At 37.1% G+C, this 13,952-nt stretch overlaps 1 protein-coding gene across 1 annotated transcript; it reads left to right on the forward strand.

Annotated features, from left to right (window-relative positions):
* The first annotated feature begins 770 nt into the window (after positions 1 to 770).
* tfr1b (transferrin receptor 1b) lies at positions 771 to 11,737 on the forward strand. The gene is made up of 19 exons (XM_044043255.1): positions 771 to 865; positions 3,759 to 3,813; positions 3,895 to 4,117; positions 4,711 to 4,918; positions 5,899 to 6,036; positions 6,274 to 6,358; positions 7,518 to 7,640; positions 7,728 to 7,823; positions 8,144 to 8,283; positions 8,368 to 8,537; positions 8,632 to 8,751; positions 9,157 to 9,242; positions 9,513 to 9,576; positions 9,828 to 9,895; positions 10,001 to 10,068; positions 10,325 to 10,415; positions 10,612 to 10,839; positions 10,920 to 11,069; positions 11,147 to 11,737. Exons 2-19 carry the CDS (start codon positions 3,781 to 3,783, stop codon positions 11,357 to 11,359), a joined length of 2,304 nt encoding a protein of 767 aa, XP_043899190.1. The 5' UTR covers positions 771 to 865; positions 3,759 to 3,780; the 3' UTR covers positions 11,360 to 11,737.
* Positions 11,738 to 13,952: the final 2,215 nt, after the last annotated feature.

Consider the following 13,952-nt stretch of genomic DNA (forward strand, 5'->3'; position numbering starts at 1 on the left):
ACACCACAACATTAAGAAGAAAACACAACAACATTAAGAAGAAAACACAACAACATTAAGAAGAAAACACAACAACATTAAGAGAAAACGATACAAAATTAAGGAAAACATTAATAAGAAACCACTAAAACATTAAGAAGAAAACACTACAACATTAAGAAGAAAACAATACAGCATTAAGAAGAAAATGCTACAACACTAAGAGGAAAACACCACAAAATTAAAAAGAAAACACTACAATATTGAGAAGAAAAAGCTACAACATTAAGGAAAACACTAAAACATTAAGAAGAAAACACTACAACATTAAGAAAACACTACATTAAGAAAACACTAAAACATTAAGAAGAAAACACCACAACATTAAGAAGAAAACACCACAACATTAAGAAGAAAACGTTCCAACATTAAGAGGAAAACGCTACAAAATTAAGGAAAACATTAAGAAGAAACCACTAAAACATTAAGAAGAAAACACTACAACATTAAGAAGAAAACAATACAGCATTAGGAAGAAAATTAAGAGGAAAACACCACAAAGTTAAAAAGAAAACACTACAATATTGAGAAGAAAACGCTGCAACATTAAGAAGAAAACACAACATTAAGAAGAAAACGCTACAACACTGTAGTATTTAGACATTTAAATGCAGAAATGTTGGATGGCCCCCTTTGGTTGGTGGATAACGCCCACCCCCCCCACTACCTAAGTTCACCCCTGCAGGTGGGTGTGGCATATGACCACGTGACCATGACGAGTGACGGAAGGCGGAAGAGACCATATAAGGAAACAGAGCATCATAAGCAGCAGCAGCAGCAGTAGCAACAGCAGCCGAGCGGAGCTGAAACCTGCACAGAGGAAAAGGTACAAACTACAACACACTTATTCGTTCACTAATTTACAAGTTTTTAATCCCAACTCGGGTTATTTCTGCTTTAAATTAGCTCAATTTTCCCCTCACACATTTACATATACGTTGCAAACTGTAGTGACGCAGCACGCGAGCCTTTTAAACCACAAACACCGCGTTTTAACGCTCGTCTAAAAAGTCCCCAATTTTAGTTTTTTATTCACTAATTTACTCACATTTACTCATTTTTGTGGACTTTTCTCTTTCTTTCCTGCCTCTTATGTGTGTGAGAGTTTGTAGGAATTATATTATCGAAAAACACATGAAATTAGCTCCTCAAAAAATCAAGAAATAGTGGAATATGTGGCTCAAAGATGTGAATATTGTGAGAAAATATTGTTATGTTGTGGGTTTTTATATTAAAAAGGGTTAATGTTGAGTCATGGCGTGATTGCTGTGTCACGTAGGCTCTTCCACCACTCCCCTGTGTTTATGCAGTTATGTAGTTTAAACAACACACACGTAAATGAATGAATGCACTTAAAATCACTATCAACCTTTTAATAAGAGTGTAATTTCAATGTATATGTCAGATATGTTGTATTTAGAGTCCATAGATGTGCATTTTAAGAATTGGTTATATATGCATGTTAAATAAAATGAAAATAATACCATCTATATGTATATTTATTTGTTTTTAAGTGAAGATTGAGAAGGTTATTGTAATAGCACATTTAAGGTGGACTTAAGGATTTAAGGTGTACAAACAACATAAAATAGGGCTACAGCTAATTATCATTACTAAGTCGTTTTTTTCCAGATTTTTCAGCTTCTTTTTGCAGTAAATGTGAATATTTTCAGGGTTTATTTTGCTCCATATTACAAAATAAATCATTTAAACTGAATAATTCATATTTTCTGAGGTTTTTCCCCACGTTTTCTGACACGTTAATACGACCAAAAATAATCAATAAAACATCGTCAAATGGGTTAATTCAATCTTATTTTAGATTTTGTACATCAAAATTTAAATTGTTAAAATATCCGTTTGTTAGACAGTAGATGAAGCATTTCAATCACATTAATCAACATTTCTTAGTGTTAATCATTATTGAGTTGGACACTGACACCAAGTGATTTACACACACTATAAACTATACATTCTATTATTTCTGTACTGGAATCTCGTGTTATCGGAAACATTCCACAAAAAAGTGGCCACAATTACTTCTTGATGTGGATTACAATCAGATATATTATCTTTTTTTAAAAGAAAGGAGGAGTGAGGAGTCAATGGGCATTTCCTGCTCTGTCTTTCAATGGCAAAGATGCAGCTGAGGACACGGTTTTACAATAAACGTCAGTTTAGAACAGTTGGCGCAGACAGACACCCCCCACCGCCTTAAGCTCTGTGACGGCGTCAGAGTCGTCTGCATCTGACATGTTTGTGGATGAAACCCAAAGTTAAGTCTTATTGACGGGAGGTGAGAAGGAGGCTGTGTTTATTTTGTGTTGATAAGGTGGTCAAACCAGTTAAAAATGCGATAAAAAGGGGTTTAAATGTCACTGAATGCAGATTTAAATGTCTTTTTTAATGTTTTTCAGACAATTTCCATCCACAGTGTCCAAAAAGTTAAAAAGTCAAATAACGGAACCGATTTGTTGAGAAAATCTGTTTTCTTTTGAATCTTTAGTGTTAAACTGCTCTCTGAATTGTGTATGTGTGTACATGCATCGTTAGTAGTTTGGTTCATGAAATGTAAGAAAATGATGAATGAACAAACATCTTGTTTTGTCTAATTATTAAGTTTTGATGATTTCTTTGTTCATATGGAGCAAAAGAAAACAGAAAATGTTCACATTTATGAAAATGAAAATCCGAAAACTTGGTTTTAATCATTAAGATTAGACCCTTAAATGGATTAATTCATTATTGTTATAGCCCTCATGTATGTTTTACTGCTGTGTCTTAAAATAAAATGCATTATTAATATCTTAAGTCTTCATTATGTTTTTCTCTGGTAAAAGGATGAGTGTGTCAATGTGATGAATCAGTATTTATTGATTATTAATCCCTTCAAGATAAGATGCACACTATAGGTGATGCTACATAGTTTTAAATAAATATATTTAATCCTGCATAAACAATTCAAATTTAATGAGTTTTGACAGATATGAGAGATTTCTTGATATTTTTTGGCCCATTATAAGATGGGGATTTCCTAAATGGGTTCTTTAAATGGCTGAATTGGATGCTCTAAATTGACTGTAGGTGTGAGAGTGAATGGCTGATTGCCTCTATACTGTATGTGGCCCTGCAATGGTCTGGCAAACTGTCCAGGTTGTACCCCGCCTATTGCCCTATGTCAGCTGAGATCAGCACAGCACCCCCCCGCGACCCTCTGGTGGAGGATAAAGCGGTAGAAGATGGATGGATGGATGGATGGATCCTCTCTGTGTTGATTCTTGGGTGATCATCACAAAACAATCTGATTGTTTTGTCAAAAACTATGGACAGGAAGAAAGTACTTTTTTTTTTCTATAGCCCTTTACAACAGCCCACAGCTGCTTTACTAAAATAAATGCATAAGAGACACAGCATTAAGAACAAAAGAAGGAAAAAACACACAATTATTACCAAAAATAACCTAAAAAATGTTTTTGATGCAAAAATAATCTCCTCAGGTTTCTCACTGAGATAAAGGCTTTGATGTTGTCACTCCAGTTTGAGGAAATAAGTCTGTTTATACAGAAAACAGCCTCCACCCTGTAGAGAGTTTACAGAAAGCAGATCTGTTCCTCCCTCCCCTCACCACCTCACCCTCTTCTTTCATTACACTTATTGTTCTCTTCATCTCTCCATCTGTCTCTCACAACGCCCGTCTGCTTCACTGTCTTTTCAAACAGTCACAGAAGCTGCAGCAGAAATATGGACCGAGTGAGGACCGCGTTTAACAACTTGGTGAGCGTTTTGTGTGTCATTGTGTCATGTAACTGTAACAGCTGCTTAATCTGTTGTTGTTTTCCCTCTCTCTGTCTCTAGATAAACAGCGAGCGCTACAGCAGGTTCTCGCTGCAGCCGGCGGCGGACAGAGTGAGACACGTGGAGGTGAAACTGTCCGATGAAGACGACGCCACGGGCGACGTCCCGGAGGTGGAGGCCCAGCCGGGCAGCTCACTGGCGAGTCTCGGGCCAGAACCTCTGCGCCATAGCCGTCGTAATCTGTGCTACCTGGTGCTGGGGACACTGCTGGTGTTTGTCATTGGTACTAGTCACATTTTTGTTATGTGTTTCACTTTTCACTGCCCAGTCAAACACAATTTTTAAAGTGCGAAAGTACAAGGTAAAAACTGTAAATTTACCATCTTTAGATCTGAATCTAGCATTTTACATTATTTTTTAATGTTAAAACTGTAAATTTACCATCTTCAGATCTGAATCTAGCATTTTACATACATTTCTTTTGAAGTTTATAACTGTAAATTTAAATCTTAACATCTTAATCTAACATTTTACGTTATTTTCAAAGGTAAAAACTGTACATTTAGATCTTAATCTAACATTTTACATCATTTTGTTAAATTTCCATCTTAACATCTTAATCAAACATATTATGTCTTTTTTTTAAGTTTTAAACTGTAGATTTAAATCTTGAGATCTTAATCTAACATTTTATATCATGTAACTTAATTATTTCAGTACCCGCTTGTGCTTGAATGTCATAATCAAGCTTCAATGGCAGCTAAAAACATATACTATATAAAAACAAACAAATATTACCCCTCGCTGATGTTATCATCAGATTCTGTTTTAATCCAGTTGTGTTGCCTCCTCTGCTCTTTGTTGTTTTTTTTAAAGGATACCTCGTTGGTTACGTCAGCCACCGTAAACTGGAGCCGGTGAAACCAGAATTGAATGAGGCTGTCGAAGCTCAGACAGAAAATCAACCGCCCGAAACAGCGGTGCCTAAATTTGCTCCACCTACAGATTTACCACTGCAGTGGTCGGAAATCATCAAGAAACTCGCACAGAGACTCACCAGCCAGGCTTTTGACAAGACACTCCGGTAAAGATCAGATTTTTTTAAAGAGAAAACACAGAGGAGTCAGAGGAAGGGAACAATAATGTGATTATTTAAGGCATAATTTCTTAATGTATGAAGCTGAGGCAAAGAGCCACTCTTCAGTTAATCTGGTTAGTCTCCTCCTCTTGCTCTGCGTCTGCCCTAATATTATGTTATGCCCACTGTCATCAGGAAGGTCACTGCTCCATATCCTTAGAAACAGTCAACTATTGTTATATAGTAAAAATATTCACACAAAACATAAGAAGCACTACAATCTAAGTAAAACAATAGTAATATTTTGTTAAATGGAGCAAAGAAAATATTCACATCTAAGGGTAAAAAACCCTAAACCATACCGTATATGTGTTTTAAATAATTTTATTTGTTAATCGAGGTGCAAATCTTCACAGAAAGGGGGGGAAAAGTAAAGTGAAAATGACATACTGAATGTTGTTATTTAAAGAAAATGGGTGTATCTACTGCCTCTCTCTGGTCAAACATAGCCACTGCAGTCATATTTTTTGCCATTGGTTTTCTCAGTCTTCACTACTATGCTCTTCTCTCTCTCTTCTTGGCTTCTTGGGTTAAATTACCCTTTTTAAGTAGCTCTTTATTCAGATTTAAATCTCAGAATTCTCACTTTTTCTTTAATCTCAGAATTCTCACTTTAATCTCAGAATTCTGTCAAATTTGAGGAAATGCCTTGAATATACCCATATTTTCCATCTGCTGTAGACTGAATGAGACATTATTATTAACTTGTTCAAGCTTAACAGTTTTGTCATTTTAAAGGACTTTCAATTATAAAATCTCTGCACTCTGAGTCAGTTTGACCCATTTATCTCAATTTATGACCAAACACAAATTTAAAGAGAACTTATTTTGCTCCTCGTCCATCATGAAAAGTGCTTCTTTTTTTTTGTCTCAAAACTGATTAAACTGTACAGTACAATAATGAGATTTTGCTTTTTTTTCTACAGGGACTTTGATTTGCCCAGACGTTCAACAGGAAGCGTGGAGGATGAGAGTCTGGCGATCCGCGTCCACGATGAATTCATGAACCTGGACATGGATCCATGGACTGACTTTCACTATGTTCAGCTCCAGAAGCCAGACAGGTAATACTCTGATTATTTATTATTAGGCTCATGTTATAATTCAGGGAAAACATTTTTAAACTTAATGTCTTGGTCCTTGTTGGCCTGTTGGGGGCGCTAAACATCCTCACAAATATCATTATTTGTGACATCATGATGGAATATTGTGGTATAATTTTGACTTTTTAGACACAACAGTTGGATAAAAAGTGTGGATAAATACAAATATTGTCACAAACTTGTGTCATTTTGTGGCAGCAATCGCCCGAACCATGTCATTTTTGGGTCCAATGACTTCAAGCCCACGGGGTATTTGGCCTACAGTGCCACTGGAAGAGTTCAGGTGCGTCACTTTCTTTAACCCTTAGCACAGAGCATTTAGGTTGTTTTTTTTCTCCATGACCATGTTTAACCCTTTACCAAATAACTATATTTGGTAACTTCCACAGACATCCAAAACAGTTCAGAAAGGCAAATATATATCTCGGTTACATCTCAGAAATTAATTATGGTGAGGTGATGAAATCTGTCAGGTGTGTTGGCAGCTAGGGAAACATCTAAAACATGCAGGACAGGATTGGGGGTCACTGTTCTACATGAAAATAAAAGTCTTCTATATCCTCCCAATAATCCAATCCTCCAAATTTCCAACTCTTTCAGTGAGTGAGGGGTTAAACGTAGAGGATATAAGGATGTGCAATATAGAGTATATATCTTATATCTATTTTTTCAGCACAACCCATAGATACAGTAATCTCATAAAAAAAAAGGTACTTAAAATGTTTAAAATTGGATTGAATTTGTGAGCTTTGGAAATAGGTCAGTTTTTCTGAACAAAAATAAAAGTCTATTTTATTATTATCACTACTTTATATCAACTACTAAAATGTTGTTATAAAATGAGTCCTAACTTATAAGAGAGAGGAAAAAGGATGTCCATGTAAGGAGTTGTGTATTATTCCCACTGCACCTGTGGTACAGATCTGTGCCGCATGAGCACTAAGGGTTACATTTAAATGTACATTTTAATCATAACTAGAGCACGGTTATAGTACTTTAGTAGTTGGATTTTTCATTAATTTTAGTTTTTATTTTGTTCGTTTTTAATGTTTTTACAGTGGGTTTGCTTGGTTTTTTTTTATCAGTAGTTTTTTGTAAATGTTCAGTTTTATTGTAGTTTTTATTACTTTTATTGTTTTTTTAGTAGTTTTTCTCTGAAGATTCAAAAAGGTCATAATAAGTATAATGTGTCATTAAAAAACCCAACAAAACATGCCATTTTAACCGTTAGTGTTCACAGATCAAAGATCTGTGCCACAACTCTTTTTATATTGTTAATAAATAAAATACAATTTATATGAACCCAAAGGTATTATGTATGAAAAAAATGTACAAAGAGTTAGTTAGTTTAGTTTCAGTTAGTTTTATAAACACACAATTCAGTTTCAGTTGGTTTTATTTTTATTTCAGTTAACAAAACTCTTTCCACCTGTGCACCGCAGGGGAAGTTGGTGTACGGCAACTACGGCCGCGGTCAGGATCTGGACGCAGTGCAGAAGAAGGACGTCGAGCTGAAGGACAGCGTCCTGCTGCTCCGTAAGGGAAAGATCACATTCGCAGAGCAGGTACAGTAACAGTACGTGATCACTTCCATTTCTCGAGGAATTTAAACCCGGCTGTTTTTATGATGTTTATGATTCTTGCTCTGTCAGGTGGCGAACGCTGCAGCAAAAGGTGCCTCCGCTGTTCTGATCTATCCAGACAGTCAGGATTACAAGTATGAAGGAAACACCGCTCTGTTTGGACATGTACGTTTAACAAAATCACACGTCCTTATAGCAGGACGTGTGTTTTTCTATGTGCTATGATACAATAAAACATGACATGATAAGACACTATGTAGTACCTGCACTGGCACCGCTGCCAGCCGACATGCCGTCTTCTTTTCAGTCTTCAGTGTAACATTACAGCCCCACTTACAGTCCTGGCATATGTACTCCAGCATTGTGCGTCGTGTGGACGGAGATATTTCCTGAAACGTTTTTAAAAAGCGGCAAAGAAAAAGATCCGTTTACGTTTCGTGCCGTTAACTTCTGGGCGTGGCCTCAATTTTTCATGTCTCCATCAGGTCCATCTGGGTTCAGGTGACCCGTACACCCCCGGATTCCCCTCCTTCAACCACACTCAGTTTCCTCCTACACAGTCTTCTGGCCTTCCTACAATCCCAGCCCAGACAATCACATCCAACATGGCCAACACTCTTCTACAGTAAGGCCAACTTCACTCAAACACACACACTCAATGAAACCAGTGAATGTGGTATCCACTCTGGCTGTTCTCGTACCTCTCCAGACAAATCGGCGGCCCTGAACCCGACGCCAGCAGCGGATTCAGCGGCGGCTTCCGCTCGCTCTCCTACAGACTGGGAGGCAGTGAGAATGTCACTGTCGAGGTGAACAACGCACTGGTGAACACAAAACTGCGCAACGTGTTCGGCGTCGTCAAAGGATTCACTGATCCTGGTAGAGCTAAGCATTTTTTTCAGTAATCATTCACAGCGTGATTATGTTTCTTTATTCTTAAAGTTGTTGATGTCGTTGTTTGTTGCGACGACAGATCGCTACATTGTCCTCGGAGCTCAGAGAGACGCCTGGGGTAAAGGTTACACCAGAGCCAACGTTGGAACATCTGTACTGCTGGAGCTAGCGAAGGCCTTCAGTGAGATGGTGAGCAAAGGTAAGAAAATGCAACACTTTGTTTTGTTTATGTAAGGCAGTACTGAAGTATTCTACTCAAGTAAAAGTACCACTATTTTGCAAAACTTGGCAAAAAATTTGGCAAAACTTTACAAATGAAAGTGCTGATAAAATAAACATATACTGTATCAGTCAAAATGGGTCAAAGGTCACAAAAGTCACGCACTCAGGGATCTTAATTAATACCCATTCCCCTGTCTTCCACATTGACCTGTCCTTGTCATTCACCTGTCCTCATCACACCCTTCACGCATACTTTTCTATTTTGTTTCCTGTCGGCTTTAATAAAAACAAATCGGATATTGATAGTTTTTGTTTTCACCCTTAAAAATGTATACTATATTTTAACCGATCCTAGCGTCGTTTTTACTTGTTGCCTTCTTAGATCAATTCAGGCCAAAGAGAAGCATCGTGTTCGCCAGTTGGAGCGGGGGAGAGTATGGAAATGTTGGCGCCACTGAGTGGTTGGAGGTAAGAACTACAGGACTGTGGTGAAAACGCACTGTAATGCCTCGTGCTGTCCACATGTGGAATGATGTTAATGCCAGGTGTCACTACATGATATGTACCGGAAAACCCAATTTGTTTGCGACTACTTCCTGTCTAAACAATTTACGTCAGTTTGAGGTTTAAAAAAATGTTTTTAGTAGTCGCTATCGGTAATTTTAGTACTTATCGTGAAATACTGTTTCTACTGCAGTAGAAATAGTCTTTAAATAATTTGTGTTTGTGTTTTTTCAGGGTTATATGTCCTCTATTGGCAAAAGTGTTTTCACCTACATAAGCCTGGATGGACTGGTTATGGGTTTGTACAGCACTGTTTTGAATATCTGCACTGAATATCCTTGTATTAACTTTGGTTGTTTAATCAAGTGTGTGTGTGTGTGTGTGTGTGTATATGTGTGTATATATATATATATATATATATATATATATATATATATATATGTGTTTATATGTATATGTGTTTATATGTATATATATGTATATGTGTTTATATGTGTATATATATATGTATATATGTATATATATATATATATATTTGGTTTTTACCAGGTCGAGGCAGCTTCATGGCCTCAGCGAGTCCTCTGCTCCACAGCCTCATTGAGTCCACTATGAAAGAGGTAACGCCACACACACACACACACGCGACCACTGCATCCTGATCTGGTTCAATCCAAGTCACAACAAACCATTTCTGATGGTTATCTGCTTTTCTCTCCACACAGGTGAAGAGTCCACTCGGTTCTGGAACCGTGTACGACATGGTGGGACAAAGCAACTGGGAGGCCAACGTGTACGTTTGACACCAAGTTTGTTAAAGTCAATTTGTTTTGTTAGGATTTAAATGTTTCAAGAAATACTTAAACTACTCAAATCTGTAGCTGGATATTATCTGCTGTGTGTGTGTATATATGCTTTTAAGGCTCCAAAACCTGTGAAAAAAAGTGCTATTTATAAACAAAAAAACTACCTGAACTAACAGTATTTCATGGATCTAAAGTCATTTTTAGGTTTTGGACAATAATTATTTTCCGTTATTGTTTGAACAGAATGAAGCCCATGTCGATGAATGACCCTGCTTATCCCTTCATAGCCTTCTCTGGAATTCCCTCTCTGTCTTTCCACTTCATATCCCCTAATGTGAGTCAAACAGTGTACCCATAATAATAATATATTCACATTTGAATTTATACACAACTGATCAAAATTAGCTCGTAAAAAGATTGTACTCTGACTGACTCTGGATCAGGTGAAATTTTAAAAAATTAAAATAAATTTTTTGTCCAGACTCGTCCCGTTAATTTTTATTTATTAATTCATTCCTTTGTGTCCAAAGACCGAGTCCTACACATACTACGACACCAACCTGGACAACATGGATCACCTCGACTACCAGACCAACCACCGCACGAGCGAGATGACGGCGGCAGCGGCACAGTTCGCCGGTGTGATGGCGGCGCAGCTCGTCCACGACCACCTGCTCAGTCTGGACGTGAGCCGGTACGGGGACGAGATCGACAAGGCAGTGAAGCTGATCTACAACCACATCAAACAGCTGCAACGGGTCAGTCTTTAAAGGATTATTTATGATCTAGAAACAGATTTTTGTCCTAAATATTTTGAATTACTGTTGTTCTCTTGCAGTCTGGTCAGCTGAAGGACCTGAATCTCTCCTGGTTGATCCAAGCACGAGGCTCTTTCTACCGCGCTGCAGAAAGCATCGGCAGAAGCGTCGCCAACAGTGACTTGGAAAACCCCAAATCCTGTCGACTCATCAACGACAAGCTCATGACGGTCAGACGATGTCCGCTGTGCTGTCACGTGCATATTTAACATAATAAACACAATTTTCTTCTTCCTTTTTTTTCCAGGTGGAGCACTTCCTCCTCTCACCCTACGTGTCTCCCACTCAGACTCCCTTCCGTCACATCCTGCTTGGCCGCGGCTCCCACACACTGGCGTCCATCGCCAAGATCACTGACATGGACCAGCTCCGCGTCCAGCTGGCTCTGGCCACGTGGATCCTGCAGGGCTGCTCGTACGCCATGGTGGGTGACATCTGGGACATCCATGACAAGATCTGAGATGGAGGGCGGAGACGATGCATGAGCGTGGCAAAAAAAACAAAACAATTCAGGTCTACCATCGAGCACAGGGAAGAGTGTGGTAAAATCAAGACTAAAATTTGAATTTCTTTTTCCCGCTGAATTCAACTCTTCAAATTTACAACATCTGATTTTCACTTTTGTTTTTCAGTGTTCAAAATTTGACTTGTACGTATACGTACTTAGACGTATTCAAAACACTCAAATTCAATAACTAACAGTTCAGTTCTGCCTCTGCCAACGTAACTCATTTTCAAGCCAGAATTGAATTTAAACACATAATGTACCTAAGAGTATGAGTGCCACATCTAAAATAAAAATGTGAGAGATAAAAATAAATACAACAGCATGAATTCTGAGATTAAAGTCAGACTTTTTTCTTTCATTTCAGAATTCTGACTTAAATCTCTGAGTTTTGACTTTTTTCCAAGAAATCTGAGTTCAATCTAAGAATTCATGCTGTTTAATTTCTTTTTCTTTCAATTTTTATATGTGACCCTAATACTCTGTCATATATCAAACTGTATATCTTATAAAAAAAAAATTGGATTTTGAAAATTTCCATTAATGAATTGAGAGGGGAAAATAATGTATAATTTCAATGCAAACAAGTACAAATCTGGTACCAGGCATCTTTAAGTCTGGTTACGAGGAAAAGATATTATTGACTGCTGAGACCATGGAATCACTGAGAAACCATTATTTATATGAATACTATTTATTTATTTATCAGTGGCAGTGCCCACTATAAATGTCAGCGCTTGTCTTTTTTATACGACATTATCGGGAGCAGTGCCTTCCATAATTATGACGGTTATACTGTCGCATTCTACGGCAGCATCTGCTATAACAACAATGAACACGAACGACGCCTCAAGTTTGTGTGTTTGTTTTTTCTTCGAGTGCAGGAAGAGTTTGCACGAGGGCGGCATGATATTCAGAAAACATGCGACATTAAGGCTACTACTAATAAGTCGATCATTTTCTCGATTAATGGATCGATTTACAGTAAACGATAAGAAAATAACTACTTTAATATGAACTTAAAATGATAACAAAAAACCAACAATAAAACATTTAATTCAATTCAGACAAATTACACTACTGTTACAATTATGATTGGTATTTAATCTGGTCATTTGAAAGCTTTAAAAGAGAAAAAAAAATTTATTTTTCCCAGAATTCTGAGAAAAGTCTGTGTTCTGGTAAAAGTCAGAATGGTGAGATTAATGTTGGAATTGTGAGGTTAAAGTCGGAATTGTGAGGTTAAAGTCGGAATTGTGAGATTTAAATCCGAATTGTGAGATTAAAGTCCGAATTCTGGGATTGAGATTAAAGTCAGAAATAATTATTTTCCATGAATATCACTACTAATTACGATACATTTTCCGCACATTGTGCAGTCCTAGTCTACACTACTGATACAGTTCTGATTGTTATTTAAAAGCTTTAAAAGTAAGTTTTTCAATTAAATTTTTTTTTTTTAGCTGAAGCTGTTTTTTTTTGGAAACATTGGCTAAATTAAAGGAAACTTTGCAAAAAAAAAAAGACTTTACTGTAAAAGCTGATTAGTTGGTTAAACGTTTGGAGCTCTTAGTAACGTGATCGGGAGCAGTGCCTTCCATAATTTAAAAACCCATTATCGGAAGCAGGGTCTTCCATAATGACGAGCAGTGATGGTAGTTTTTGTCTACCAGTGTGTATGTGTGTTTTACAGTGTACTTGTGTGTATTTATCGGGAGCAGTGACTCTCATATTTCACTCCAAAGGTGGAACAATTTGTTCGGGAACAGTGTTTCCTTGAGTTTTGTACTGTTTATTAGTTTGTTTTTTTGTCTTTTTATTTTGTGTGTAAGATCATAGTTACAGAAGAAAGAAAGTAACAAAAAAAAAATGGCATGAATTCTGAGATTACAGATTTAAATCACCACTCTGCATTTTTATATTAAATCTCTCCTGTCATAGTTTTACCACAAACGGAGCTTTAGATTTGTTTCACAAACACACTGAAGAATAATATACCCATGACATATTACTGGTGTGGCCCTGCGATGGACTGGCGAACTGTCCAGGGTGTACCTCGCCTATCGCCCGATGTAGCGGCAAACCTCTGGTGGAGGATAAAGAGGTAGATGATGACAGACTGACATATTACTGATTATATTATATATTGTAGAGACAAAGCTGTTTAGTCGATTTCTCAAACCTTGTTTGTGTTTCCTCGTGTTCATGGCTCAAGAATTACCACAAATATTCCACCTTACAGACGAGTATTAGTAAATGTTTTTTGAAAGGAAAAACTCTTCCGTACAACTGACATTGTATTTCTTTACTGACTTGTTACGCTAGTTTCAAACCTGTTGATTTAGAGTTTCACCAATGTTAAAAATGTTTTTATATCCAGCTGCTGTATTTCACTCTTTTTCTTCTCATAAACGTTTGCTCACAGATTTATTGTCAGACTCAAATATACTAACAAACGGATGTTAAAAAGGTCAAATATGACATTTATTGCAAAATGAAATAGGATTTGCTTCAAAAACTACATTTAAAATCTGCTTTATATTATATG

This window comes from Solea senegalensis, linkage group LG1 (assembly GCF_019176455.1).
Source record: "Solea senegalensis isolate Sse05_10M linkage group LG1, IFAPA_SoseM_1, whole genome shotgun sequence".
NCBI lineage: Eukaryota > Metazoa > Chordata > Actinopteri > Pleuronectiformes > Soleidae > Solea > Solea senegalensis.

Bases quoted from the DNA above. Each gene is read 5' to 3' on its own strand.
- tfr1b (XM_044043255.1), top strand. From the start codon at position 3,781: ATGGACCGAGTGAGGACCGCGTTTAACAACTTG. The intron at 9,577-9,827 runs GTTTGTACAGCA...GGTTTTTACCAG, and splicing joins CCTGGATGGACTGGTTATGG to GTCGAGGCAGCTTCATGGCC. The intron at 10,069-10,324 runs GTACGTTTGACA...TTGTTTGAACAG, and splicing joins AGCAACTGGGAGGCCAACGT to AATGAAGCCCATGTCGATGA.